The sequence below is a fragment of the Gorilla gorilla genome, chromosome 3 (genome assembly GCF_029281585.2).
Source record: "Gorilla gorilla gorilla isolate KB3781 chromosome 3, NHGRI_mGorGor1-v2.1_pri, whole genome shotgun sequence".
Lineage (NCBI taxonomy): Eukaryota > Metazoa > Chordata > Mammalia > Primates > Hominidae > Gorilla > Gorilla gorilla.
Window position 1 is genome coordinate 103,317,213 of NC_073227.2, and position 27,448 is coordinate 103,344,660.

Sequence of the window (27,448 nt, forward strand, 5' to 3'; positions counted from 1 at the left end):
TCTACTTTTATCAGTGGGAAATTCAGCCGTATATTTTGGGCTTAACTATTTTGTGCTGCATTTTCCCACTCAGGAAAATGAAGATAATAATAGGACTTATTCTTGTCTGACATTATCTGAGGACAAGATGAGTATGTGTGTGCATATATACTTACCACACTTATATCACGTAGAACAGTACCTGACATATAGAAAGTGCGGTAAGATTGTTGTTGTTACTATTAAGCTGTCAGTAAATATATATTCACTTATTGTATGGGTTGGAAATAAGTTAAATATGTCTTCATGGCTCAATCCTTTTTGCTTGTAATTTTTATAGATATGGATGAAAGTAAAACCAGCTTATATTTTTCCCCATGCTTCCTTTACTTTTAATTTTGTTAAAGAAGAATAAGTGCATTAGTTATCAAAAGAAATAGAGCTTTTCAAGTATTTGCAGAATTCTGAAACTTAAGTATTTACTTCTTCAGGTCTGAATTGGAGATAAACAATAGTACTTAAAGCATGCTTCAGTTATCTGTTGCTTTGTAACAAACCAAAAACTTACCAGTGTAAAACAACTATGATTTCTCAGGATTCTATGGGTTGACTGGACTGCTTTGCTGGTCTTGTCTGGGCTCACTCATGCAGATATAGTCAGCTGGCAACACACCTGGGGCGGGACTCACATGCATATCTTGCTCTTGCCTGGATCTCTCTCTCTCTGCACAGTCTCTCATTCAGTAGTTTAGCTTGGGCTTTCTTAGGTGCCTATGAGAGGGGAAGTCTCAAGACCTCTTTAGGATAGCCTAGGAAGTCTCACGTCAGTTCTCTAGTACTGGTCAAAGTAAATCAGAAGACCAGCCCAGATTCAAGGGGAGGGGAAATGGAGCTTACTACTACCTCTTTAGTGGCAAAGTTACATTGCAAAGGAGCCTGGACAGAGGGAGACACGATTCATTGGAAGCCGTTACTGTAGCAGTCTACCACATGGTGTTATTGTGAAGATTAAATGAAATAATGTGCTTGATAACTGATAGCCAGTGCAGTGTTAGCCAGTAACTCCTTCAGAGCTGCTTTCTGAGAAAAGTCTTGGCCTTGCCTGCATTTCCTATGTGGGCAAGAATGTAGCAGGATATTTATCCTTACAACAACATCAGTTCTACCAGCTATATGCTTTGAGAGAAATACCCTTGAAATATATCAGTGTTTTTTTTTAATGTATTTTTTCTTGTATGTACTTTTAATGAAGGTTTTTGGGTGTTTTTTTTAGGAGCTGAGTAACAAAGGATTCCATATTAAAGAATAATGGAATACATTGTTTCTTTTTTTTTTTGAGACAGAGTCTCGCTCTGTCGCTCAGGGTGGAGTGCAGTGGCGCGATCTCGGCCCACTGCAAGCTCCGCCTCCTGGGTTCATGCCATTCTCCTGCCTCAGCCTCCCAAGTAGCTGGGACTACAGGCGCCCGCCACCACGCCCGGCTAATTTTTTGTATTTTTAGTAGAGACGGGGTTTCACCGTGTTAGCCAAGATGGTCTCGATCTCCTGACCTCGTGATCCACCCGCCTCGGCCTCCCAAAGTCCTGGGATTACAGGCGTGAGCCACCGCGCCCGGCCGGAATACATTGTTTCTAAAACATCAATACTGTGTGTTCCTAGCAATTGGGATATCTGTAACAGTAGTTGTTCAATAAATGTGGTTGAATTAATGAATAGCTAGAAAGGGGCAGTGCTTGTATTTGAATCCAGGTTCATCTACTCTAAAAAGCTCATTTTAAACCTACCAGACTATGCTCGTTTTCTTGTTAAAAACTCAATTAGAAATGCTTTCCCATAACTGTGAATTAACACAGCTGTCTGAAGTTTATATAAGAAATTAGCCAGAGGAAAAGCATTTCCTCCATTTTATAGGCTGCTTTTGTGCATATTATGCGTTGTATTTATTATCTCACATAAAGCTTTAGAACAGGAGAGCCGCCAACGGAGGATAGACTTTATTGAGGATAGCCTCAAAGGCCCCTTCTAACTCAGATTCTGATTCTCTCTTTGTTGTCCCAAACACGACAGTTTTAGTGGTTTTCATCTCTAGAGTGAAAGTCGATAACATCTAGAGTTTACTGTGCAAAGCACAACATTACTTACATTTAAAAATCCTTAACAAGTAGGAGTAGGTGATAGTAGGTGATATTATTTACATTATAATAAGAGAAAACCAAAGTACAGAGTTGAAATACTTTGCTCTGAGGTCACACAGCTAGTGGTGAAGCTAGAAGACAGTCCATATCTGCTTGCCTATGAGCCCTTAACTCTAAACAAACACATCTACCTTTTTGGCCTTATTTTCACACAAAAAAATTGACTACACTTCAGATAGTGATTATTTTTGCCTAGAATGCCTGTCTTCCTACTGTTATTAAATTGAAATACTTAGAATGTTTAAAGATCAACCCCATCCAATGATTTCTCTCTCCTAAAAATTATATTAGCACTTACCTGTTTTTTGTTTGTTTGTTTTGTTTTGTTTTGAGACGGAGTTTCACTCTTGTTGCCTAGGCTGGCGCGATCTCGGCTCACTGCAACCTCTGCCTCCCGGGTTCAACCGATTCTTCTGCCTCAGCCTCCCAAGTAGCTGGGACTACAGGTGCATGCCACCACACCCGACTACTTTTTTGTATTTTTAGTAGAGACAGGGTTTCACCATGTTGGCCAGGATGGTCTCGATCTTTTGACCTTGTGATCCACCTGCCTTGGCCTCCCAAAGTGATGGGATTACAGGCGTGAGCCACCGCACCTGGCCAGCACTTACCTGTTTTTAAGATTTTGTCTTTAATTTTGTGTAGCTTCATTATGATATGTCTGTGGATTTGTTTTTACTTTTCTATGTCAGTTACCCTTTGCTGTGAAATAAACCCCAAAACTTAGGGCTTAAAACAACAGTCACTTATTTAGCTTATAATTCTGTAGGTTGGTAGTTTGGATTGGGCCCAGCTGTATAGTTCTTTCCTGCTCCACGTGGTCTTGGTTCCACATGGGCTCCCATGTGGGTCTATAGTTAGCTGCCAGCCAGGCCAGGTAGGCAGCTCTGCTTCTGTGGATTGGCTGGCTTGTTGGCTGGGGCAATATAGTTGACTGGGCTACATATCTCATTAGCCAGTATGTTAGTCTGGGCCTGTTCATGTGACAGCAGCAGGGTTCCAAAAGACAAACACATACAAGGCCTCTCGAGGTCTGGGCTCAGAACTAGCACTTCATTTCTACCACGTTTTATTGGTTAACCCCAGATTCAAGGGGTAGGGAAATAAACTCTACCTTTTGATATGAAGAGCTACAAAATTGTATTGTAAAGGGACATGGGTACTGGGAGTGAAATTATATTGTGGCCGTTTTTTGTAAGCATTCTGTCACATTATCCTGGTTAAGCTTCACTGGGTTTCCTGAATCAATGGATTAAATCATTTCATCAGTCTTGAGATGTCTTCAGTTATATCTCTTTATTTTATTTTAGAGACAGGGTCTTGCTCTGTTGACCTGGCTTGAGTGCAGTAGAGAGATCATGGCTCACTGCAGCCTTAACATGCTTGGCTCAAGCAATCTTCTCGCCTTAGCCTCCTGAGTAGCTGGGACTATAGGCACGTGACACCATGCCTGGCTAATTTAAAAACATTTTTTTTGGTACAGATGGGGTCTCCCTATGTTGCCCAGGCAGGTCTCGAACTCCTGGGCTCAAGGGATTCTCCTGCCTCGGCCTACAAAAGTGTTGGGATTACAGGTGTGGGCTACTGTGCTTGGCCTGTATCTCTTTAAATGTTGCCTCTGCCCCATTCTGTTTCTCCTCTAGGCTCCGGTGAAATCCCTGTCAGGCCCACTGACTATAACCTCTAAGCCTCTTACTCTGTCTTTTCCATTTCAATGCTCTATTCTGGATTAGTTCTTCAGGCCTACCTTCTAGTTTATCACTTCTTCAACTGTGTTTAATCTGCCGTTAAGTACTCCATTGAGTTTCTAAGTTGGGTTGTATTTTTTAGCTCTGTAATTTCTGGTGGTTCTTTTTTCCAATGATACTTTTTATGGCTCCTGGTCTGTTGCTGAAACTTTAAAGCTTGTCTTTATTCCCATGAACATTGTAAGCATAATTGTATCATGCTCTTTCTGATAACTCCAGTCAGTATTTGATGTCGTTGGTTGTTGCGATTGTCTGTTGCTTTTGTTGATTCTAGAGAGAAATTTCATTACCTGAGGGTGCTAACAGTGTAGAATCAAGGCTTCAGAATTTTTTTGGTTTACCTGGGTGGTCTTGGGATAGAATTTGTAACCTTACTTCCAAAGTGTGTGTCTCCTCCTTTGGCAGAATATGGAACTTCCATTCCCATTTGTGCAGCTCTATTAGTCTGCCAGAAATGGCAGCTTGCTTCTCAGTGCTTCCAGCAGATTCGCAGCGAGCCCACCTTCTCCTCCCTACAAGAAGTGCCACTCTACCTCAGCCATCTTTCCACAGTCAGCAAATGCCTTTAGACAGAATATATGGTTTATCTTATTTTCCTTATTTTCCCTTTCTTGTTAGGATTTTATGCAATTACTTTTTTTTTTTCATTTCTTTCAGCTTCTTATGTTGGCTTTTTTTTTTTTTTGAGGGAGGGTTGGTCCAGTCATTTAGTTCACCATTACTGTAAGTGGAAGATCTGTTAATACCTACCTTTACCACCCATTGTGATCTTAAATGATGACTGTGGTACATTTCCATGCTTTATTTATCTCCAGATTCCTTTCAAGTGCCAAGAAATTAAGAATCAACATACTGAACTTTGGTTCATATACATAAAAGATGCTCAATTCACTGATGATAAATGGATAGGAGAGATGATGCCTTAGTAATAAAACTTATTTTCCTCCGTAAGTTTTTTTTTTGTCTGTTTGTTTTTTGTTTTTTTTTTTTTGAGATGGAATCTCACTCTGTCGCCCAGGCTGGAGTGCAGTGGCATGATCTTGGCTTACTGCAACCTCCACCTCCCGGGTTCAAGCGATTCTTCCGGCTCAGCCTCCCGAGTAGCTGGGACTACAGGCACACGCCACCACGCCCGGCTAATTTTTGTGTTTTTAGTAGAGACAGAGTTTCACCATGTTGGGCAGGCTGGTCTCGAACTCCTGACCTCAGGTGATCCGCCCACCTCAGCCTCCCAAACTGCTGAGATTACAGGTGTGAGCCACTGCGCCCGGCCAGATTTTTTTAAGGAAGAAAATATTTGGCACTTGTCACATTCTCCATATCAGTCACATTTCTCTTTGTATACTGAGTACTCATATAAAAAGCTATTATTATCTACGAAGCCTTCTTTGACAAATCTAGTCCATTTTTGTTTTACTCTCACTCTGTCACAGGCTGGAGTACAGTGTCTCACTGCAGCCTCCACCTCCTGGGTTCAGGTGATTTTCCTGCCTCAGCCTCCCGTGTAGCTGGGACTTACAGTCGTGCACCATCACACTTGGCTAATTTTTATATTTTTAGTAGAGATGGGGTTTCTCCGTGTTGGCCAGGCTGGTCTTGAACTCCTGGCCTCAAGCAATTGTCTTCCTTGGCCTCCCAAAGTGCTGGGATTACAGGTGTGAGCCACTTCACCTGGCCTTACTCTCTTTTGAGTTAATATATTACCTCTTCATTTGTCATATTGCTTATATTGTTCAGTTTTATCGTAACTTTTGTTTTTGTATTATTGTAATTTAATACTTTTTTTTTTTTTGAGATAGAATTTCACTCTGTCACCCAGGCTGAAGTGCAGCAGCGGGATCTCAGCTCACTGCAACCTCTGCCTCCCAGGTTCAAGTGATTCTCGTGCCTCAGCCTCCCGAGTAGCTGAGATTACAGGCACGTGCCACCACACCTGGCTAATTTTTGTATTTTTAGTAAAGATGGGGTTTCACCATGTTGGCCAGGCTGGTCTCGAACTCTTGACCTCAAGTGATCGGCCCACCTCAGCCTCCCAAAGTGCTGGGATTACAGGCGTGAGCCACCGCACCTGACCATATTGTAATTTAACACTTGACGTATTAACTTTTTATTTTTAATCTTCCCGTTTGTCTTCTCAGCCATATGATCTTCAAATATAAAGGTCATTTAAAAACTTTTTAGTATCATACACAGAATCTCATATAGCATCTTAAAATGCCTAAGGACTCAATTAACACTTTGGGATGATTTTATATGGCAGTATTAAATTTCTGTTTAAGTTCCTGGTTTAAAACAGGTTTGTTAGTCATTTTATGTTATTCTGAAAAAGTAATCTCTGTTGTTAGATACTAGAATTTACGTATTAGAGAAGCAAGGGAGCATGTAATGTAGCCACAGTGCTGTACCTCACTTTTTTAAATTAATTAATTTATTTTTTTTGAGACAGGGTCTTGCTCTGTCCAGGCACACGCCACCACACCTGGCTAATTTTTGTATTTTTTTTTAGTTTTTAAATTTTTATCTTTGAGACGAGATATCACTTTGTTGCCCAGGTTGGAGTTGCAGTGGCAAGATCTCAGCTCACTGCAACCTCCACCTCCTGGGCTCAGGCGATCCTCCCACCTCAGCCTCCCAAGTAGCTGGCACCACAGGTGTGTGCCACTATGCCTGGCTAATTTTTTTATATTTTTGGTAGAGATGAGGTTTTACTATGTTGCTCAGACTGGTCTTGAACTCCTGAGATCAAGCCATCTGCCTGCCTTGGCCTCCCAAAGTGCTGGGATTACAGGCATGAGCCACCACGGTGGCCCAACCAATTTTTTTTTTTTTTTTTTTTTTTTGGAGAGATGAGGTTTCACCACATTGCCCAGGCTGGTCTTGAACTCCTGGACTCAAGTGATCTACTTGCCTTGGCCTCCCAAAGTGCTAGGATTACAGGCATGAGCCACTGCGACTGGCCCTCAATTTATTCATTTATAAAATTGGGAATTTATGTACGCAATTTCTAAGGCCTCTATAAGTTATATAATTTGATGAGTGTAAAACTTTGATCACTTTTTAGGTTGGTTTGTTTTCATTTTTTCTTCCTATTCCCAATACAGATTAGTTGATTGATTATGAAACTATGTGTTAAAACTTAGGTTAGGCCATGATTATGAAACTATGTGTTAAAACTTAGGTTAGGCCAGGCGCAGTGGCTCAAGCCTGTAATCCCAGCACTTGGGGAGGCCTGAGTTGGGAGGATTGCTTGAGTCCAGAAGTTGGAGACCAGTTGGGGCAATGTAGTGAGACCCCATCTCTACAAAAAGAAAAGAACAGTTAACCAGGGGTGGTGGCACTTGCCTGTAGTCCTAGCTACTCAGGAGGCAGAAGCAGGAGGATTGTTTGAGCCCAGGAATTGGAGGTTACAGTGAGCTATGATCATGTCACTGCACTCTAGCCTGGTCGACAGAGTGAGACCCTGTCTCAAAAAAAAAAAACAAAAACAAAACCATAACAACCACAAAACAACTTAGGTTAATTCGCAAATTTATATAAGTGAGACACTATTACCTTTGAATATAATGTTGTTAGTATAAAATAATCTAAGAGGATATAAATGTAAGAGATCTTAGCCATAACCCTTGATTTAATTAAATATGAATAAAATAAAAAATAACAAACCATTGAATGTATAACTTACCTGAAAGCATGCCCAGGGCCATAAAGTAATTTATCTTTTAAGGACCCTCAAACTTAGCAATATTGAAAATATAATTTTCTAAAAACTTAATATTTCCTTGCTTTCTTAGAATAATTTATTTCTTCTTTTGGAATTTGCTATCTTTTCTATCAGTATACCTGCTTTCTTAAAGTCACTTTGATTCATTGTGGTTTTGAGAAATCAGATAACCAAGGTTGTGAGAATTTTGTATGAGTTGAGAGTCAGTAATGCTGAGTGGTAGCTTGAGGGTGTGCCCTACAAAATAAAAGTCATAAATCTGAATGAGTTCAGGTTCTATTTTTGTATATTTATTTCGTAACTCTATTCTGGATGACTTTCCGAATAATTGCAATGCTATGAGGTTTGTAAAATGTATTTAGTGCTTTTAAAAAATATTACAATTGGCTGGGCGCAGTGGCTCACACCTGTAATCCCAGCACTGTGGGAGTCCGAGGTGGGCAGATTACCTGAGGTCAGGAGTTCGAGACCAGCCTGGCCAACATGGGGAAACCCCATCTCTACCAAAAATACAAAAATTAGCCGCACTCTGTGGTGCATGCCTGTAGTCCTCGCTACTCTGGAGGCTGAGGCAGGAGAATTGCTTGAACCTGGGAGGCGGAGGTTGCAGGGAGGCGGAGGTTGCAGTGAGCCGAGATCCCGCCAGTGCACTCCAGCCTGGGTGACAGAGCAAGACTCCATCTCAAAAAAAAAAAAAAATGATTAAGACAAAAGAGATGAAGATTAGTATAGGCCGGGCACGGTGGCTAACGCCTGTAATCCCAGCACTTTGGGAGGCCGAGGTGGGCGGATCATGAGGTCAGGAGTTTGAGACCAGCCTGACCACATGGTGAAACCCCGTCTTTACTAAAAATACAAAAATTAGCCAGGCGTGGTGGCGCATGCCTGTAATCCCAGCTACTCAGGAGGCTGAGGCAGGAGAATCGCTTGAACCTGGGAGGCGGAGGTTGCAGTGAGCCAAGATTGCGCCACTGCACTCCAGCCTGGGTGACAGAGCGAGACTCCATCTTCAAAAACAACAACAACAACAACAAAAGAATAGTATAACACTCATATACTAACCACTCATTAAGAAATAAAACATTACTAATACCGTTGAATATTTGAGTGCTTATGATGTGCCAAGAATTGAGATAATTGTCTACGTAGCAGAGAACAAAACACAAAAATTCCTGTCCTCGTGGAGCTTGTGTGGTCACAGATATTAGGTAGAATAGTTATTAGATCTGAATGCAAATAAAGAATAAATAGGTACTGTCTGACAGCATAAATGGTATTTTATCAGTGCATTTGGCTTGGCGAAGTTTATTTTGTACAGACTAAGACATTCAGTCTTTAATGTTTGGTTTCGTTGCCTGGTCAACATTATCCTATTGTTGGTGACCCTACATACATTAGGTCTGTAAGAGGAAAAGATTCAGGTCACCTCAAATAATGTTTTTGTGTGTCTATGTATTGCACAGTTGAAGGAAATATAGCTTATCTTTTAAGGCATTTGAAAGGAAATTGACTTTGTAGTTTAAATTCAAAAATAAAACCTTCAAGAAAAAGTGACACCTTAGATTCAGTAACAGAATTATAGATTCATTCTTTCTTGTGATGAGCTTGAAAACTTAAAAAATTCTGGTATACTATACTGAAAACTAGATGAAGTGGTACCTTATATAATTATAGATTTAATATCTCTTGCGATAGACTAGAAACTTAAAAAGAATCTGTGGTATACTATAAAGAAAACCACAAACTATAGTACTATGAAAGAAACCAGGGTAAGTAGAAATGAATAAATACACATCAAAGTTTGCATTAGAAAATATAGTACCCTCAGAACATTATTTTCATTTGGTATTGTTGCAGGTATCGTCAGATCCTGGAAAAAGCCATTCAGTTATCTGGAGCAGAACAACTAGAAGCTTTGAAAGCTTTTGTGGAAGCAAGTAAGTGAAATGGAAATTTCATGCTTGCCTTGTATTACTGAGCTAGGACTTTAAAGTTCTCTCAAGCCTTGTTTTATATCAAATTATCAATATTAAATATGCATTGAGATTGATTGATTTTAGAATTTAAACTGTTTACAACTTGATTAATTTTCATGAATTATCTTCAGAATTACAATCCTAATTAAAGTTTTGTACGGTTATTGTTATAATAGCTGATAAGGGACAATATAGCATAATAGTAAAGAGAATAGTTTGGATTCAGATCCTGGTATGCTATTTTATGAGCTGTGTGATCTTGGGTCAATTATTTAACCTCTCTGTGCCTCCTTTTCCTCTTTAAAATGTACTCTGTAGTACATCTAATGTACCTAAAATGTACTCTGTAGTACATTACTGTACTACAGAGTAGTACAGAACTGTACTTTGAGAAGTGTCTGCTTATGTCCCTTGTCAATGCTTTAATGGGGTTGTTTTCTTAATGTTCAACATCACTAATCATCAGAGAAATGCAAATCAATGTGGGATACCATCTAATATTAGTCAGAATGGCTACTATTAAAAAGTAAAAAAATAACAAATTCTGGTTAGACTTCAGAGAAAATGAAATGCTTATACACTGTTGGTGAGAATGTAAATTAGTTCAGTCACTGTGAAAAGCAGTTTGGAGATTATTCAAAGAATTTAAAACAGAAGTACCATTCAACCAGCAATTCCATTACTGAGTATATATCCAAAAGAAAATTAAAAATTCTACAAAAAGAAACCCCACATGCACTTGTATATTCGCCATATTGCTATTCACAATAAGGAAGGCATGGACTTAACTTATGTGTGAATCAATAAATTGGATAGAAATATGTGCCACATATACACCATAAAATACTACGCACACGTTAAAAAGAATACAATCATGTCCTGTGCAGCAACATGCATATGTCTGTAGGCCATTATCCTAAGGAATTTTATAGTGAGTTCACATGGAATTTTATAGTGAGTTCACATCATTGATATCTGATGGTGCTTTACAGTGTGTTTTCACACACATTGCCTGTCACATAGGCTCCTTTTAATAACCTGTGACTAGAACGTATAGGTACGGGTATCCCTGTATAATATATTGTAAGACAAGTCTCAGGATTGAGTAACTTTTTTTCAAGGACATTTAGCTGGCAGAGCCCAGATCAGAAACTAGGTTTTCTGATACACTGCTCTTACTTGCTGATATTTCCCTGAGTAATACCAGCTTGTATGGTAACTTAAATGCCTAATGACACTTGTAATGAAACTGTTTTCTCAGTTACATCCAGTATTACCCAATAATGAATTTCAATTAATATGTGATTAATTAATTACAACTGCCTTAAAAAAATACTGCCTTAAAACTTAAAAGGTTACTGCCTTAAAAAATCATGGGCTCCGGTGTGAGATAAACTAGCAATGGTTTCAAAAAAACTGTTAGGAGTGGTTTATTAAGAACTTTGCACTGTAGTAGCAGAAGAATAATTCTTTTTATAACTTTGAGCTTGGCTGGGCATGGTGGCTCATGCCTGTAATCCCAACACTTTGCGATTACAGGTATGAGTCATGGCACCCAGCCAAGGGATCACTTGAGCTCAGGAGTTCAAAACCAACCTGGGCAATGTGGAGAAATCTCGTCTCTACAAAAAAATATGAAAATTAGGCTGGTGTGGTGATGCATGCCTGTAGTCCCAGCTACTTGGGAAGCTGAGGTGGGAAGACTGCTTGAGCACTGGTGGTCGAGACTGAAGTGAGCTGAAGTTGCATCACTGCGCTCCAGTCTGGGCAGCAGTAAGACTGTCTCAAAAAAACAATTAAAAAACATATATATATTTTTTGATCTTTGTATAAGCTTTGAATCCAGTAAACCACCAGGAAAAGCAGTCTACTGTTAAAATCATGTACATCAACTGAGCAGTTTTTGGATCACTTATTTTCATATTAACTGCTGCTTTAAGACTTGAATAACTGGCCGGGGCCGTGGCTTACGCCTGTAGTCCCAGCACTTTGGGAGGCCGAGATGGGCGGATCACGAGGTCAGGAGATCAAGACCATTTTGGCTAACACGGTGAAACCCTGTCTCTACTAAAAATACAAAAAAATTAGCCGGGCGTGGTGGCGGGTGCCTGTAGTCCCAGCTACTCAGGAGGCTGAGGCAGGAGAATGGCATGAACCCGGGAGGTGGAGCTTGCAGTGAGCCGAGATCGCGCCACTGCACTCCAGCCTGGGCGACAGAGCGAGACTCAGTCTCAAAAAAAAAAAAAAAAATAATAATAATAAAAAAGACTTGAATAATATATCTAAGCAATAGTTTACAAGAATGATGCATTTAAAATGATAGTTATAATAGTAACATTTGTTGAGTGCTATGTACCAGGTATTGTTTAAAGTGCTTTGTGTATATTATTGCATTTAAGCTTCATAACAACCTTACGAAATAAATGTTATACATAAGGAAACAGAAGCACAGAGAAGCATAGAGAAGTTAAGTTTCTTGTCTGAAGTCATATAATCAGTAGTGGTAGAAGCAGTGTGGCTCCAGAGCTTAATCACATAAAATAATACCTCATAAATGTTTATAAATAATGTCAATACGTCTAGTGCTCACTGAAGTTCTTATTTATTGTTTTTATTGGGAAAGTATAAGTGGCAATAACTGTACTGGCAGCACTTGCTTTATTTAAATTTCATGAAAATTATTTTACTGTTTTCTTTTTTAACTCCTTTTTGGAACAAGGTAGGATATAAGCACATAAATAAAAATATAGGTGTTTTTGTGCCTTCACTTTGTAGAAAAATGAGATAAAATTATCAACTTTTAAAACTTTTTTTCAATTATTTCTGTTTCTTAGAAAAGTTGTGTTATTTTTACTGTTTTTAAAAATTTTTTAATTAATTAATGAATTAATTAATTTTGAGACAGAGTCTAGCTCTGTTGCCCAGGCTGGAGTACGGTGCTGCGATCTCAGCTCACTGCAACACCAGCCTCCCAGGTTCAAGCGATTCTCTTGCCTTAGCCTCCTGAGTAGCTGGGACTACAGGCGCCCACCACCATGCCTGACTAATTTTTTTTTTGTATTTTTAGTAGAGACAGCGTTTCACCACGTTGGTCAGGCTGGTCTCGAACTCCTGACGTCGTGATCCGCCCGCCTCGGCCTCCCAAAGTGCTGAGATTACAGGCGTGAGCCACCGCACTGGCCTATTTTTACTGTTTTTGTGTGGTCATTGTGTAATCAAGTATTTCAGCATAAGGAAAACTGATGATGTAATATAAAATGATAGGGGTATGGAAATCCTTGAATAATGCATTGAAGGCTGCACTAATATAGATTGTTGTTAGTATTAGTTTTAAGTAAAGGTTGATTGTTTAATGACAATTTATCAGCTCATGTTTTCTTATCTTTTTTTTTTTTAAACAAGTGGTAAATGAGAATGTCAGTCTCGTGATCTCGCGACAGTTGCTGACTGATTTTTGCACACATCTTCCTAACTTGCCTGATAGCACAGCCAAAGAAATCTATCACTTCACCTTGGAAAAGATCCAGCCTAGAGTCATTTCATTTGAGGAGCAGGTAAAAATCTAGAGAAGTGGTTTTTTAACTTGAGATAGCAGCAGTTATTTTGAGAACCTGATATTACTAAATTCTTAAAGGAGATAATCATCCAATTTCATTTTTGACAAAACAGTGTGCCAAACGACATTTTACGATGCAATATATCAAGTAAATATTAGGTTGTTACAACTCCAACTGACATTTGCTTATAAAGTAAAATTTGATTTTGTGAACCAAATATTGCTCTCTGGACAATTTTTTAAAATCAGTAAAATTGGTATTTCAGCTGAAAACACAGGAAAACTCCAGCATCGTGTATGCAGGAACATACAAGCTAAATTTAACGTTTAAACTACAGTATTTTGCCATAATCCACATTGCAGAAATGTGTTGCTTCCGTTCACTAGTTTGATATTCTGTAAATGCAAAATTCATAGGAAAACTTGGGTGGTCTTGATAAAATTTTACTGTTTACGTGGCAGCTTAGTATGTTGAATTGCCACTTTAGAATAACTTTCCTATTTATTTTAATTAGTTGCTAATGTCAGTTGAAATCATTTGACATGTATACCTGTTATTCCAGGTTGCTTCCATAAGACAGCATCTTGCATCTATATATGAGAAAGAAGAAGATTGGAGAAATGCAGCCCAAGTGTTGGTGGGAATTCCTTTGGAAACAGGACAAAAGTATAGTAAATAGTGGATATTGGATGACTATATATAGGATGTATATAATTGCTCACATATTTTTTCTTACATTCTAGTACAGGAAACAGATAATTAAATAAATACAAAATTGTGTAGTATGTTAGAAGGTGATAAGTGTATAGAAATATATTTTAATAGTGTTTTACATACTGTTTTATCCAGTTTTTTCATTTAGGAAAAATACGTGGTGACTAGATTATAATTATACAGTATTCTACCTTTTTTTTTTTTTGAGATGGAGTCTCACTCTGTTGCCCAGGCTGGAGTGCAGTGGCATGATCTCTGCTTACTGCAACCTCCACCTCCCGGGTTCAAGCTATTCTCCTGCCTCAGCCTCCCTAGTAGCTGGGACTGCAGGCGTGTGCCACTATGCCCGGCTAATTTTTTTATTTTAGTAGAGACAGGGTTTCACCATGTTGGTCAGGCTGGCCTTGAACTCCTGACCTCGTGATCTGCCCGCCTCGGGCTCCCAAAGTGCTGGGATTACAGGTGTGAGCCACCGTGCCCAGCCTTGTATTCTACCATTTTTATGCACCACACTTGATCACCAATAATATCATAATGGGTGATTTCCAATTTTTTTCCTAGCGTAGATATTTATAAATAAATAATTTTACAAATGAATATCCTTTTAGATAGGTATGTGTGCACATACCTGGCTGTCTTTTTAGGATTTCTTTTCTTTTCTTTTTTTTCTTTTTCTTTTTTTTTTTTTTTTTGAGACGAAGTCTCACTCTGTCACCCAGGCCGGAGTGCAATGTCACGATCTTGGCTCACTGCAACCTGTGCCTCCTGGGTTCAAGCGATTCTCCTGTCTCAGCCTCCCGAGTAGCTGGGATTACAAGTGTGGTGCCAACCATGCCCGGCTAATTTTTTGTATTTTTAGTAGAGACAGGGTTTTACCATGTTGGTCAGGGTGGTCTCGAACTCCTGACCTCAGGTGATCCACCCGCCTAGGCATCCCAAATTGCTGGAAATACAGGCATGAGCCACCACGCCCGGCCTTAGGATTTATTTTCTAAAGGTAAATGTATAGTGGGTTAAGGGTATATGCATTTTAAAGGATTCAAAGGATGGTTGGAGAGCGTATTTCCCAGTTATTTTCTAGGAAGGTTGTCCCACTAGTCATATATGATATACCCCTAAACTGGGCAGTTGTTCTTTTAAGATCTTTAGCTTGTCAGATTATCTGAGGATTAAAAGCAGCTAAGATATAATGTGATTAATGATAATAAAAATTCAATAAAACTTTTTAGTTTTTGTGTAATGCAGTAAAAAGTTTGATTCCCGGCCAGGCACGGTGGCTCGTGCCTGTAATCCCAGCACTTTGGGGGGCTGAGGCGGGTGGATCACGAGGTCAGGAGATCGAAACCATCCTGGCTAACACGATGAAACCCCATCTCTACTAAAAAATACAAAACATTAGCTGGGCGTGGTGGCTGGTGCCTGTAGTCCCAGCTACTTGGGAGGCTGAGGCGGGAGAATGGCGTGAACCCGGGAGGGGGAGTTTGCAGTGAGCCAATATTGCACCACTGCACTCCAGCCTGGGCAACAGAGCAAGACTCCGTCTCAAAAAAAAAAAAAAGTTTGATTCCCTTATGGTACCAGAATATATATCAGGAAAAAACAACATATCTTCTATTATTCCTAAAATTTTCTTGACAAAATGTTGAGTCATTATGTGTTTTTCTGTTACATCCTAGACAGTACAATGTAGATTATAAACTGGAGACTTACTTGAAGATTGCTAGGCTATATCTGGAGGATGATGATCCAGTCCAGGCGGAGGCTTACATAAATCGAGCATCGTTGCTTCAGAATGAATCAACCAATGAACAATTACAGATACATTATAAGGTAACAGATGAGTTGATTTGGAATTAATTTTGTATTGGAGAATTGTAACATACTAAGATGTTCTAGGACATCTGATAGATGCTCTTAAATATTAGAAATTGTTTCTCTGTTTTGTTTTGTTTTTTTTTAACTCTTGCTTTTTAATTTGTCCCCTAATTGAAACATTTCCCTCTGTTAGGTATGCTATGCACGTGTTCTTGATTATAGAAGAAAATTCATTGAAGCTGCACAAAGGTACAATGAGCTCTCTTACAAGACAATAGTCCACGAAAGTGAAAGACTAGAGGCCTTAAAACATGCTTTGCACTGTACGATCTTAGCATCAGCAGGTAAACACGTAATAATTTATATTTAAATGAACAGTTATCTTTGCTTAATAACTTTAGGTTGGTTACTGTTGGAAAATTTAGCAAGGAACTATTCTTCAAAAGGATGTCTTCATAATACAGTTATGGTAAATGTAGTTTAAGTGTTTAAAAACAGAAATAAAATGATTTGTTAAATAATTTAATATGCTTATATCAGCCTATTATGCATACGTGTTAAGAATAGTTAAAAGAGGGCCGGGCGCGGTGGCTCATGCTTGTAATCCCAGCACTTTGGGAGGCCGAGGCGGGTGGATCACGAGGTCAGGAGATCGAGACCATCCTGGCTAACATGGTGAAACCCCATCTCTACTAAAAAATACAAAAAATTAGCCGGGCGTGGTGGCAGGCGCCTGTAGTCCCAGCTGTGGGGGAGGCTGAGGCAGGAGAATGGCGTGAATCCAGGAGATGGAGCTTGTAGTGAGCCAAGATTGGGCCACTGCACTCCAGCCAGGGCGACAGAGCGAGACTGTGTCTCAAAAAAAAAAAAAAAAGAATAGTTAAAAGAGATAATGTAAAGTTCTAAAATTTCACTAAAGAAGTGGATATCAACTTAAGTGAGAATTACGCAGAGTGAAACAAAAATTAAAATGTATAGATTGATGAAATGATAATTAATGCACTGCTTTTGGGTTTTTTTTTTTAACCTTCAAGCCTTAGTTTTAGACCTGGCATTTATCCTTTTCTTCAATACGTGTAACAAATATTGTTTGTTCTTTTTACTGAATTTTAGCATGTAAATCACTTATGAAGTAGAATGGGTATTAAGAGGAAATGCTAATTCTAAACCATAGCTTTTCTTAAATTGCTCTATCACCCAGGCTGGAGTGCAGTGGCACAGTCACTGCTTACTGCAGCCTCAATCTCCTGGGCTCAAGTGATCCTCCCACTTCAGCCTCCCAAGTAGCTGGGACTACAGGTGCACACCACCATGCCTGGCTAATTTTTTTGTATTTTTCTAGAGATGGGGTTTCTTCATATTGCCCAGTCTGGTCTTGAGCTCCTGGGCTCAAGTGATCCACCTGCCTTGGCCTCCCAAAGTGCTGAGATTACAGATGTGAGCCACCACGCCCATCCCATTTTATTCTTTATAGACTAGTTATCTTATTTATTTTATTTTTTGTTACTGAAAAGGCAGTACATGAACATGGTACTGCTTCTTTTTCTAAAGAACTTTTACTGGTTTCTTACCTATCTTTCAATACAAATGGTAGCATATACACACTTTTGCAACTTGCCTTTTTATTGTAACTGTATACATCATAGTGATCTTTACATGTCAGTACATATAACTCATTCTTTTTGGTTTTCTATTGTCTGGCTTTATCATAATTCATTTAGTCAGTCACAACACTATAGTGATTATGCACATGTATGAGTATATGTATAGGTTAACTTTCTGGATCCAAAGGTACATACTTTTGAATTTTTGATAGACGTTCCACATTGCCCTATACTATTACACTCCAAACAAAAACATTCGTGAGCACCTGATTTCTTACACAGGTATTATCACATTCTTTTATCTTTTCTGATCTGGTAGATGAAAAACAGTATCTCACTTTAGTTTTAATTTGTATTTATGAATGCTCTTGAGCATTTTTCGTATGTTTAAAAAAATTGTTGAAAAATCTATATTTCTTTATTGAGTGAATTATACATTTATGTTGACTGGCCATTTTTTGAGTTGTTTGTCCTTTCTTGGTGGCTTGTGGAAGCTCTTTAGATATAAAGGAAAATTAAAATTTTTCCTAACTTGTCATCTTTTTGGTTTTGTTTATGACATTTTTGCCATGCAGAACCTTTTAGTGTTTACTTAATTACATTTATTAGTCTTTCTTTAATGGCTTCAAGGTTTTGTTGACTTGCTTAGAAAAGTCTTCCCTACTCTGAAATTATATGTAGTTTTAAATCCCCCCATGTTTTCTTTCAGTACTTTAGGTTCTCAAATTTCTTGGTGTCAGGACCCCTTTACACTCGGAAAAAGTATTGAGAACCGGAAAGCTCCTGTTTATGTAGATTCTATCTACTGATTATTAGAAATTAAATGAGTAATTTAAGACAATTTATTAATTTATTTTAAAGTAACAGTAATAGACCCATTACATATAAACATAAATGACATACTTTTATGAAAAACAATTATATTTTTCCAAAGCAAAAAATGTTACTGGGAATGGAATTGTTTTACATTTAAAATTTTTTTTCAATGTCTAGCTTAATAGGAAACAGCTCAATTCTTTTTTTTGTTTTGTTTTTTTTTTGAAACGGAGTCTCACTCTGTTGCCCAGGCTGGAGTGCAGTGGCGTGATCTCGGCTCACTGCAAGCTCAGCCTCCCAGGTTCATGCCATTCTCCTGCCTCAGCCTCCCGAGTAGCTGGGACTGCAGGCGCCCGCCACCACACCTGGCTAATTTTTTGTATGTTTTAGTAGAGACGGGGTTTCACCATGTTAGCCAGGATGGTCTCGATTTCCTGACCTTGTGATCCGCCCTCCTCCGCCTCCCAAAGTGCTGGGATTACAGGTGTGAGCCACCGCACCCGGCCGAAACAGTTCCATTCTTATAGGTACTGCCGCATTCCCTCCGTTTTAATAGGTTGTTTTAGTTAAAGTATATGAAGAAAATTCAGCCTCACACAGATGTGTAGCTGGAAAAGACAAGCACATTTTAATCGCATTTTCAGGTAATTGTGGATATTCTTTGATAGTATACTTGACAGATGGTATAGTTCTTTTTTTTTTTTTTTTTTTGAGATGGAGTCTCGCTCTTTTGCCCAGGCTGGAGTGCAGTGGCGCTATCTCGGCTCACTGCAAGCTCCGCTTCCTGGGTTCACGCCATTCTCCTGCCTCAGCCTCCCGAGTAGCTGGGACTACAGGTGCCCGCCACCACGCGCAGCTAATTTTTTTTTTTTTTTTGAGATGGAATCTTCCTCTGTCGCCCAGGCTGGAGTGCAGTGGCACGATCTCGGCTCACTGCAAGCTCCGCCTCCCAGGTTCAGCCATTCTCCTGACGCCAGGCTAATTTTTTGTATTTTTTAGTAGAGACGGGGTTTCGCCGCGTTAGCCAGGATGGTGTCGATCTCCTGACCTCGTGATCTACTCACCTCGGCCTCCCAAAGTGCTGGGATTAAAGGCATGAGCCACCGTGCCTGGCCGACAGATGGTATAGTTTCTTACAGATTAGTTGCAATGTGGAATCTGAAACCATATCTTTAAGTTTTTTGCATTCCATGACACGAAAAATTCTGTTTTCTACTTTCTTTAACATAATAAGTTAGCAGCCATTAAGAATCCTTGCTTGGGGCCAGGCGCAGTGGCTCACGCCTGTAATCCCAGCACTTTTGGGAGGCCGAGGTGGGCGGATCACTGAGGTCGGGAGTTTGAGACCAGCCTGACTAACATGGAGAAACCTCATTTCTACTGAAAATACAAAATTAGCCGGGCGTGGTGGCATATGCCTGTAATCCCAGCTACTTGGGAGGCTGAGGCAGGAGAATCATTTGAACCCGGGAGGCAGAGGTTGCAGTGAGCCGAGATCGCGCCATTGCACTCCAGCCTGGGTAACAGGAGCGAAACTCTGTCTCAAAAATAATAATAATAATAATAATAATAATAATAATAATAATACTTGCTTGGGTCATTCATTACATTCTATGTTACAAAATGGTGATTTGCTCATTCTATTCTTCTGCATGAACTTTTTTTTTTCCTTTTTTGTACTTTTATTTTGAACTTTTTACTTTGTACTTTTTTTTCTGCATATTTTCTGTTGGTATGATATGTACACAGGAAAAGTACACATGAAAAGTATACAGCTTGATGAATTTTCACAAACTGAACACCTCCATGTAACCAGCATCCAGAACAAGAAACAAAATATTGCCAACACCCCTCCTTCTTTGTGCTTTCTTCCAGTCACTAGCCCCAACTCCTAACCCTACAAGAATAATGGCTAGTATATATTAGCCTTCTTATTTTTTTATAAATGAAATCATATAGTGTATTCATTCTTGTCTTCTTTTGCTCAAATTTATGAAATTTATCATTATGGCTATGTGTATTTGTACTTTCTTCATTTTCCTTGTTATTTAGTATTCCATTGTATGAATATACCACAATTCATGTATCTTAATTTCTTATTGGCTGCTAGGAATAGAACTGCTATGAACATTCTTGTATATTTGACACAGCTTTTTATTTATTCAGGGTATGACAATCAATTACAATTGTTACTCTTTTTGATGTTTAAATTGTTCCAATCATGACTAGATTATGTCGTTTTGTTTTTTTTTAGATGGAGATGAGGTCTTGCTATGTTGGCCAGAGTAGTCTGGCCTCAAGCAGTCCCTCCATCTTGGTCTCTCAAAGTGCTGGGATTATAGGCATGAGCCACTGTGCCTGGCCAGTTACATCTTTTTGACATGGCCCCATTAATCTTTGAATACTTCCCTGTGAATTAGCAGAAAAAGGAACTTGGATTTATCTTGTATTTTGCCTGCCTCAGACTTGAAATCAGATATTTTTCAAGGATCCCTAGTTCTTTTTAATGGGCTACCAAGATATGGACAGTAGATATGCTCATTGCTTCTCGGTGTCATTGTGTTTAGGCTCTTTTGGTGTAAAGAGCTAGAAATACATTTAGAAAGAAAACCGTTGTTGATAGGATCATTTTCATGAGTTTGATTTTTTTAATGTTATCAGTTGTCACTAAAGTTCCTTAAAAATATAAATTGAAACTATGAATATTAAGTCTCCTATCAGATAAATATTTTTTCTTTTATAAATTTTTATTAACGAAATAATTAATGTTTATTGTAGAAGTACAGATAAGAAAAGAAAAATAGAAATCACCTGTTCTTCCAACCGCTTGTAACATTTTGGCCCGAAATTCTTCATGTATGACTGTATAGTTGCTCTTCTTTATCTGTGGATTCCATGTTTCTGAATTATCCTCCTTGGTAAAATTTATTCATATCCCCAAAGTCAATACTTGCAGCACTTCCACTGTCATTTGCAGGTATGTGCAGGGTGGAAAAACATTTGAATGTCCTGACACATGTTTCCACCCGAGGTTGAACATGTAGATTCCCTGCTTGTTTTTTTACTTTTATACTGTACACAAATGTCCTTTTCATGGTCTGTTTAAGATCATGTTTTTCACACTTTCGTTCTGTTACCAGTGATTTTGCTGTTTAAAATGGCACCCAGCCATAGTGCTGAAGCGCTGTCTGGGGGGTGTTCTTAAGTGCCCTATGGAGAAAATACGTGTGTTAGATAGCTTCATTTAAGTATGATTTATAGTGTTGGCTGTGAGTTCAATGTTAATGAATCAACAATATGTATTAAATAGGATGTCTCTAAACAGAAACACACATAAAACAAGGTTACAGATTAATTCATTGACAAAAATGTTGTGACCAGATGCTCACAGGAACCTAGCTTTGTATTCCCATAGGAGCAGCAGTTTAGTGTTTGATAATTCAGCGTCGGCAGTGACTGCAGACCATAATTACCATGAATAATGAATACTGGCTGTATATTTAGTAGACAAAAATGAGGTCATAAGATAGGTTTTTTTTTCCTAAAGAAACATTGTGAAAATAACATTGTGAAATTTGATGCTTATTTATTTCTCTTAGGACAGCAGCGTTCTCGGATGCTAGCTACTCTTTTTAAGGATGAAAGGTGCCAGCAACTTGCTGCCTATGGGATCCTAGAGAAAATGTATCTAGATAGGATCATCAGAGGAAATCAACTTCAAGAATTTGCTGCCATGCTGATGCCTCACCAAAAAGCAACTACAGCTGATGGTAATGATCCTGTCTTATGTGTATATGGTAGTCAATATTTAGGTACAGACTAGTGAAAGTCATGTTAAATTAGAAGTATCTTGCTATCTTTTAATAATAATTCTATATAACACTTCCTTATAAAAAAAGAGGAATTGTTTTTATTTAAAAAAATTTTTTTTTAATTTATAAAATTTTTTTTGAGACAGAGTCTTGCTCTGTCACCCAGGCTGGAGTGCAGTGGCACAATGGCATGATCTCGGCTCACTGCAAACTCCACCTCCTGGGTTCATACCATTCTCCTGCCTCAGCCTCCCGAGTAGCTGGGACTACAGGCGCCCGCCACCACGCCTGGCTAATTTTTTGTACTTTTAGTAGAGATGGGGTTTCACCGTGTTAGCCAGGATGGTCTCGATCTCCTGACCTCGTAATCCGCCTGCCTCGGCCTCCCAAAGTGCTGGGATTACAGGCATGAGCCACCACGCCCGGCCTATTTTTTATTTTATTTTTTGAGACAGAGTTTTACTCTTGTCGCCCAGGCTGGAGTGCAATGGTGCGATCTCGGTTCACCACAACCTCTGCCTCCCGGGTTCAAGTGATTCTCCTACTTCAGCCTCCCAAGTAGCTGGGATTATAGGCATGCGCCACCACGCCCGGCTAATTTTGTAATTTTAGTAGAGACGGATGTTGCTCAGGCTGATCTCGGACTCCTGACCTCAGGTGATTCGCCCCCCTCAGTCTCAAAGTGATGAGATTACAGGCGTGAGCCACAGTGCCTGGCAATACAATCCTTTTAACTGGGTATACTGCTGTACTACTTAAAAATATATATATTATGGCTGGGTATGGTGGCTCATGCCTGTAATCCCAGCACTTTGGGAGGCTAAGGGGGGAGGATCTCTTCAGCCTGGGAGTTTCAGACCAACCTGTGCAACATAGTGAGGCCTCATCTCTACAAAATATAAAGAAAAACAGCTAAGCATGGTGGTACATACCTGTAGTTCTAGCTACTCGGGAGGCTGAGGTGGGAGGATTGCTTGAGCCCAGGGGGTCAAGGCTACAGTGAGCCGTGATTGCCCCACTGCACTCCGGTTTCAGTGACAGGGTCACTTTTTTTTGAGACAGGGTCTCACTCTTTTGCCCAGGCTGGCGCTGGCATGATGCCATAGCTCACTGCAGCCTCGACCTCTTGGGGATCCTTCCACCTCCACCTCCCCAGAAGCTTAGGCGTGTGCCACCACACCCTGCTAATTTTTAAATTTTTTTGTGGAGACAGGGTCTCTCCATGTTGCCCAGGCTGGTCTTGAACTCCTGGGCTCAAGCAGTCCTCCCATCTTGGCTTCCCAAAGTGCTGGGATGATAGGGATAAGCCACTGCACCTGCCTGCTTTTTTGAACATATTAAATTTGAGATATTTATAAAATTACTGGATTGGATATTTAATTTAGGTAGTTGGCTGTGTAAGTCTGAATTCAAAAGGGAGATTTAGATTAGAGATATGTGTCTGATCATTATCATCATTTTGATGGTATTGAGACAATGTAGTATAAAAAGAGATGAAAGTGCAAAATTAAGCCCTCTAATATTTGGGAGAAGGAAAAGAAGGAGGAAGCAGCAAGGTAGACTGGGAGATAGGAGTTAAGTGAAAAACTAGCAGATCGTGGGTGGAATTTTGGAAAAGGAGAAGTGAGGCATTGTAAGAAAAAGAGGTTCTCAGAATACTTCCCTTGAAGTCTCCAAGTATATTTTGTCCCCTGCACTCATTACAGTAGTTAAATGTTCAGCAGAACTATGTAAGCATTGGGTGAGCCCAGTGGTCTAATACATTCAAAGTAGGACCTTGGGTCCAGAACATTATGAGATACTGTATGACCTCACTTAAAAGAGGATTTTATGCCTGATCTTTCAGGAGGGTTAGCCTGATCCTGGATCTGGATCTGGATATTTCTCACATTTGCCTTGGTTTGATGCTCCTGGAGTGCCCAAAAGAATAGAGATCACTTTATCAAGCTTGCAGAACAGGTTGCATGATTGTTGTGCTGCTGCTTGCTAGTAAAAGTTTATGCTTGTAGAAAGAAAAGTTAATGGGCTGGTGCCGCGGCTCATGCCTGTAATCGCAGCACATTGGGAGGCCCAGGTGGGCGCATCACTTGAGGGTAGGTGGGAACTGCCTGGCCAACATGACGAAACCCTGTCCCTACTAAAAATACAAAAAATAAGCTGGGTGTAGTGGTGCACACCTGTAGTCCCAGCTGCTCAGGATACTTAGGCATGAGAATCGCTTGAACCAGGGAGGCGGAGGTTGCAGTGAGCAGAGATTGTGCCACTGCATTCCAGTCTGGGCAACAGAATGAAACTCTGTCTCAAAAAAAAAAAAGTTAATTTGATAGCCTGAAGAAGCAAGATTCTAAACCCAAAGGGGTTAGATCTATATGCTTAATAATTACTTGCCAATCACTCATTTGCTAAATGTTATTTTTATTTAATTGTACATTAATGAAACTACATCATATATTGGCTACTTTTAAAATTTTGATCAGAGGAGTTAAAGAGGATGAGTTATTACATGCCTAGACATTTTCAGAAAAAAATGATGCATCTTTTTAGAGTATAAAACTAGTTTCAAACTTGTAACTGTCTTATTTATGTTTAAGGTTCCAGCATCTTGGACAGAGCTGTTATTGAACACAATTTGTTGTCTGCAAGCAAATTATATAATAATATTACCTTCGAAGAACTTGGAGCTCTTTTAGAGATCCCTGCAGCTAAGGTATCTTCTTAATTCCAATACATTTGAAAAAAAGTTAAGAGATGAAACTATTAAAATAATGAGAAAATAAAATAAATGTTGGAAACAACATTTATTATCTTCCAACAAGATAAATGTTGGAAACAACAACAGAATTACACCTAAAAAGCCACAAGTAAATACATTCTTTAGAAGTTAAAATAGGCCTAGTGTTTATTAGTGGAATTGTCTTAGTGTTTTTTGGTGTTTTAAATTGTGTTTTGTGATAAAGTGACCTAGAATAGAAGTCTTTCAGGAGTTTCAGGTTATGACACCCATTTTCTGAGAATGTCTTTGTTTGGTGTCTGTTTAAATCCAACAAAGTACCAATGACATTCAGAGAGTATTGCAGGTATCATTTACAAAATATTCTCTTAACTTTAAATAAAATTAAGCAACCTTACTTTTAGCTAATTTATAAACCTTAAAAGTCATGCAGTTATGGGTCACATCCCCTTTTCTCTGGCAGTGAAATTTTTTGTCTGTTTATTTTTTTATTTTTTTTTGTTTTTAGAGACAGGGTCTTGCTCTGTCACCCAGGCTGGAGTGCAGTGGCGTGATCATAGCTTACTGCTGCTTCAGACTCATGGCTTCAAGCAATCTTCCTGCCTCAGACTCCCAAGTAGCTGGTACTACAAGTACACATCACCACCATGGCTAATTTTTTTGTTTGTTTGTTTTCCCCCGAGACGGACTCTAGCTCTGTTGCCCAGGCTGGAGTGCAGTGCTGCAATCTCAGTTCACTGCAACCTCTGCCTCCCAGCTTCAGGCGATTCTTCTACCTCAGCCTCCTGAGTAGCTGAGATTACACCACCAAGCCCAGCTAATTTTTGTATTTTTAGTAGAGGAACTGTGTTGGCCAGGCTGGTCTCAAATTCCTGACCTTATGATCCACCTGCCTCAGACTCCCAAAGTGCTGGGATTACAAGTGTGAGTCACCACGCCCAGCCCTTTTTTTTTTTTTTTTTTTTTTTAAAGAAAAAGGGTCTTGCTATGTTGCCCAGGCTAGTCTTGAACTCCTGGTCCCAAGTGATCCTCCTGCTTCGGCCTCCCAAAGTGCTGGGATTACAGGCATGAGCCATTGTGCCTGGCATGGCAATGAAATTTTAATTAGAATTTTCTAACAATTCCTTTACTTGTACACATTCAATACACAGTAAAGGAAGAACAATTTGGGAGTCAAGGTTTAAGTTACCATTAAAAGAGACTTTCTTCTTGAGGCTTTAAGGTATGATCTCTTGCTGAGACTATTGGAGGTGAATATATTTTTAACAATAAATGCTAGTCACAATCTGTTCAGGATTGATAGGATTGATTGTGAAGATGGTCAAAATTAATAAATGACCAGGTCACAATCCAGTTTGCTTATGCATAGTAAACATTAAGTATGTCTTCAGGAGTTAGGTAGTAGACCTTTTGCTTTCTTTTAATTGTCTTTTAAACCCTTTCAATTTCTTTTTGAATTTCACCATCTACCTTTCAATTTTTAAAGAGTTTCTGGGGTAGCAAATACTGTGGAAATTGAAATAAAATAAGAAAAACTAGTTTGGGTTTTTTTGAGGTGTGGATCCTAGTAAGAAGAAAAATTGATAGTTTGCTTTTGAGCAGAGGAGAAAATGGTAGTTATATTCTTGTCCAAAATCTCACAAGAAAAACAGATCCCAGTTAACCCTAAAATAATGGCTTATGCACAGCAAGAATTGGGAAATAGCCAGATTTACAAGATTTACTCTTCTAGTGGCAGATTAATATATATGTAAAGTTTAGTGATGGTAGTTAAACCAGAAGCTTTCCGTTCTCTTTTCATATATGAATAACTAAAAGATATGATAAAGTTTCTGAGAGTTTTTTTCCCCCAATAGGCGGAAAAGATAGCATCTCAAATGATAACTGAAGGACGTATGAATGGATTTATTGACCAGATCGATGGAATAGTTCATTTTGAAAGTAAGAGGTTTTGTGTATTTCTGTCATAATGAAATAGCAGTGAACTGTTATATTTGTGATTAAAACATGTTGGACAATTTCCTTTGACTCAGAATCTTACTACTGAAATGAGCTTATTTCCCAAAGAAATAATTTAAAATAATTTTTAAGAAGTTATATTCATGAGGCTGGGCATGGCGGCTCATGCCTGTAATCCCAGCACTTTGGGAGGCCAAGAAAGGTGGATCACTTGAGGTCAGGAGTTTGAGATCAGCCTGGCCAACACGGTGAAACCCGGTCTCTACTAAAAATATAAAAATTAGCCAGGTGTGGTGGCAGGCACCTGTAGTCCCAGCTACTCAGGAGGCTGAGGCAGGAGAATCACTTAAACCTAGGAGGCAGAACTTGCAGTGAGCCGAAATTGCAGCACTGCACTCCAACCTGGGTGACAAAGCGAGACTCTGTCTCAAAAAAAAAAAAAAAATTATATTCATGAATCTACTTACTGCAGGATTTTCTATGTTAAGGAAAAATTTGAAACTCAAATTGTTGTATCAGTTCATTCATTTATGCATCAAATATTTATTGACCACATACCATGTATCAGGCATATGGAAATGACAGTTGCATTTCCTATTCAGCAACTCATTAAACTAATGGAGGCAGACAGGTAAGTGGATCCCTTGACTTTTTCATTGTCTAATACCTTCCCAGCTCCTTATTCCCACCTCATTTACACCCTGGACCTTGCTGTACCCAGAACTTTTCCACTTGCAGAATTTTTATTTGAAATATCTCACTCTGGCCATAACCTTTTTCTTGTTTCTCTAGTGGTCTGTGGTCTGTCTCCGTTACTCCCA

General features: G+C 39.2%; 1 protein-coding gene across 3 annotated transcripts in view; it reads left to right on the forward strand.

Annotated features, from left to right (window-relative positions):
* The window catches only part of COPS4 (COP9 signalosome subunit 4), a 35,587-nt gene that overhangs the window by 2,047 nt on the left and 6,092 nt on the right, over positions 1-27,448 (forward strand). For 2 of the 3 annotated variants that reach the window (XM_031010357.3, XM_031010359.3), the window contains exons 2-9: positions 9,501-9,580; positions 13,022-13,173; positions 13,739-13,842; positions 15,567-15,720; positions 15,899-16,049; positions 21,725-21,895; positions 24,529-24,644; positions 26,525-26,609. In XM_031010357.3, coding sequence (XP_030866217.1) covers positions 9,501-9,580; positions 13,022-13,173; positions 13,739-13,842; positions 15,567-15,720; positions 15,899-16,049; positions 21,725-21,895; positions 24,529-24,644; positions 26,525-26,609 — 1,013 coding nt within the window. The remainder of the gene's footprint in view (positions 1-9,500; positions 9,581-13,021; positions 13,174-13,738; positions 13,843-15,566; positions 15,721-15,898; positions 16,050-21,724; positions 21,896-24,528; positions 24,645-26,524; positions 26,610-27,448) is intronic. The other variant, XM_031010358.3, reaches the window with a different exon arrangement.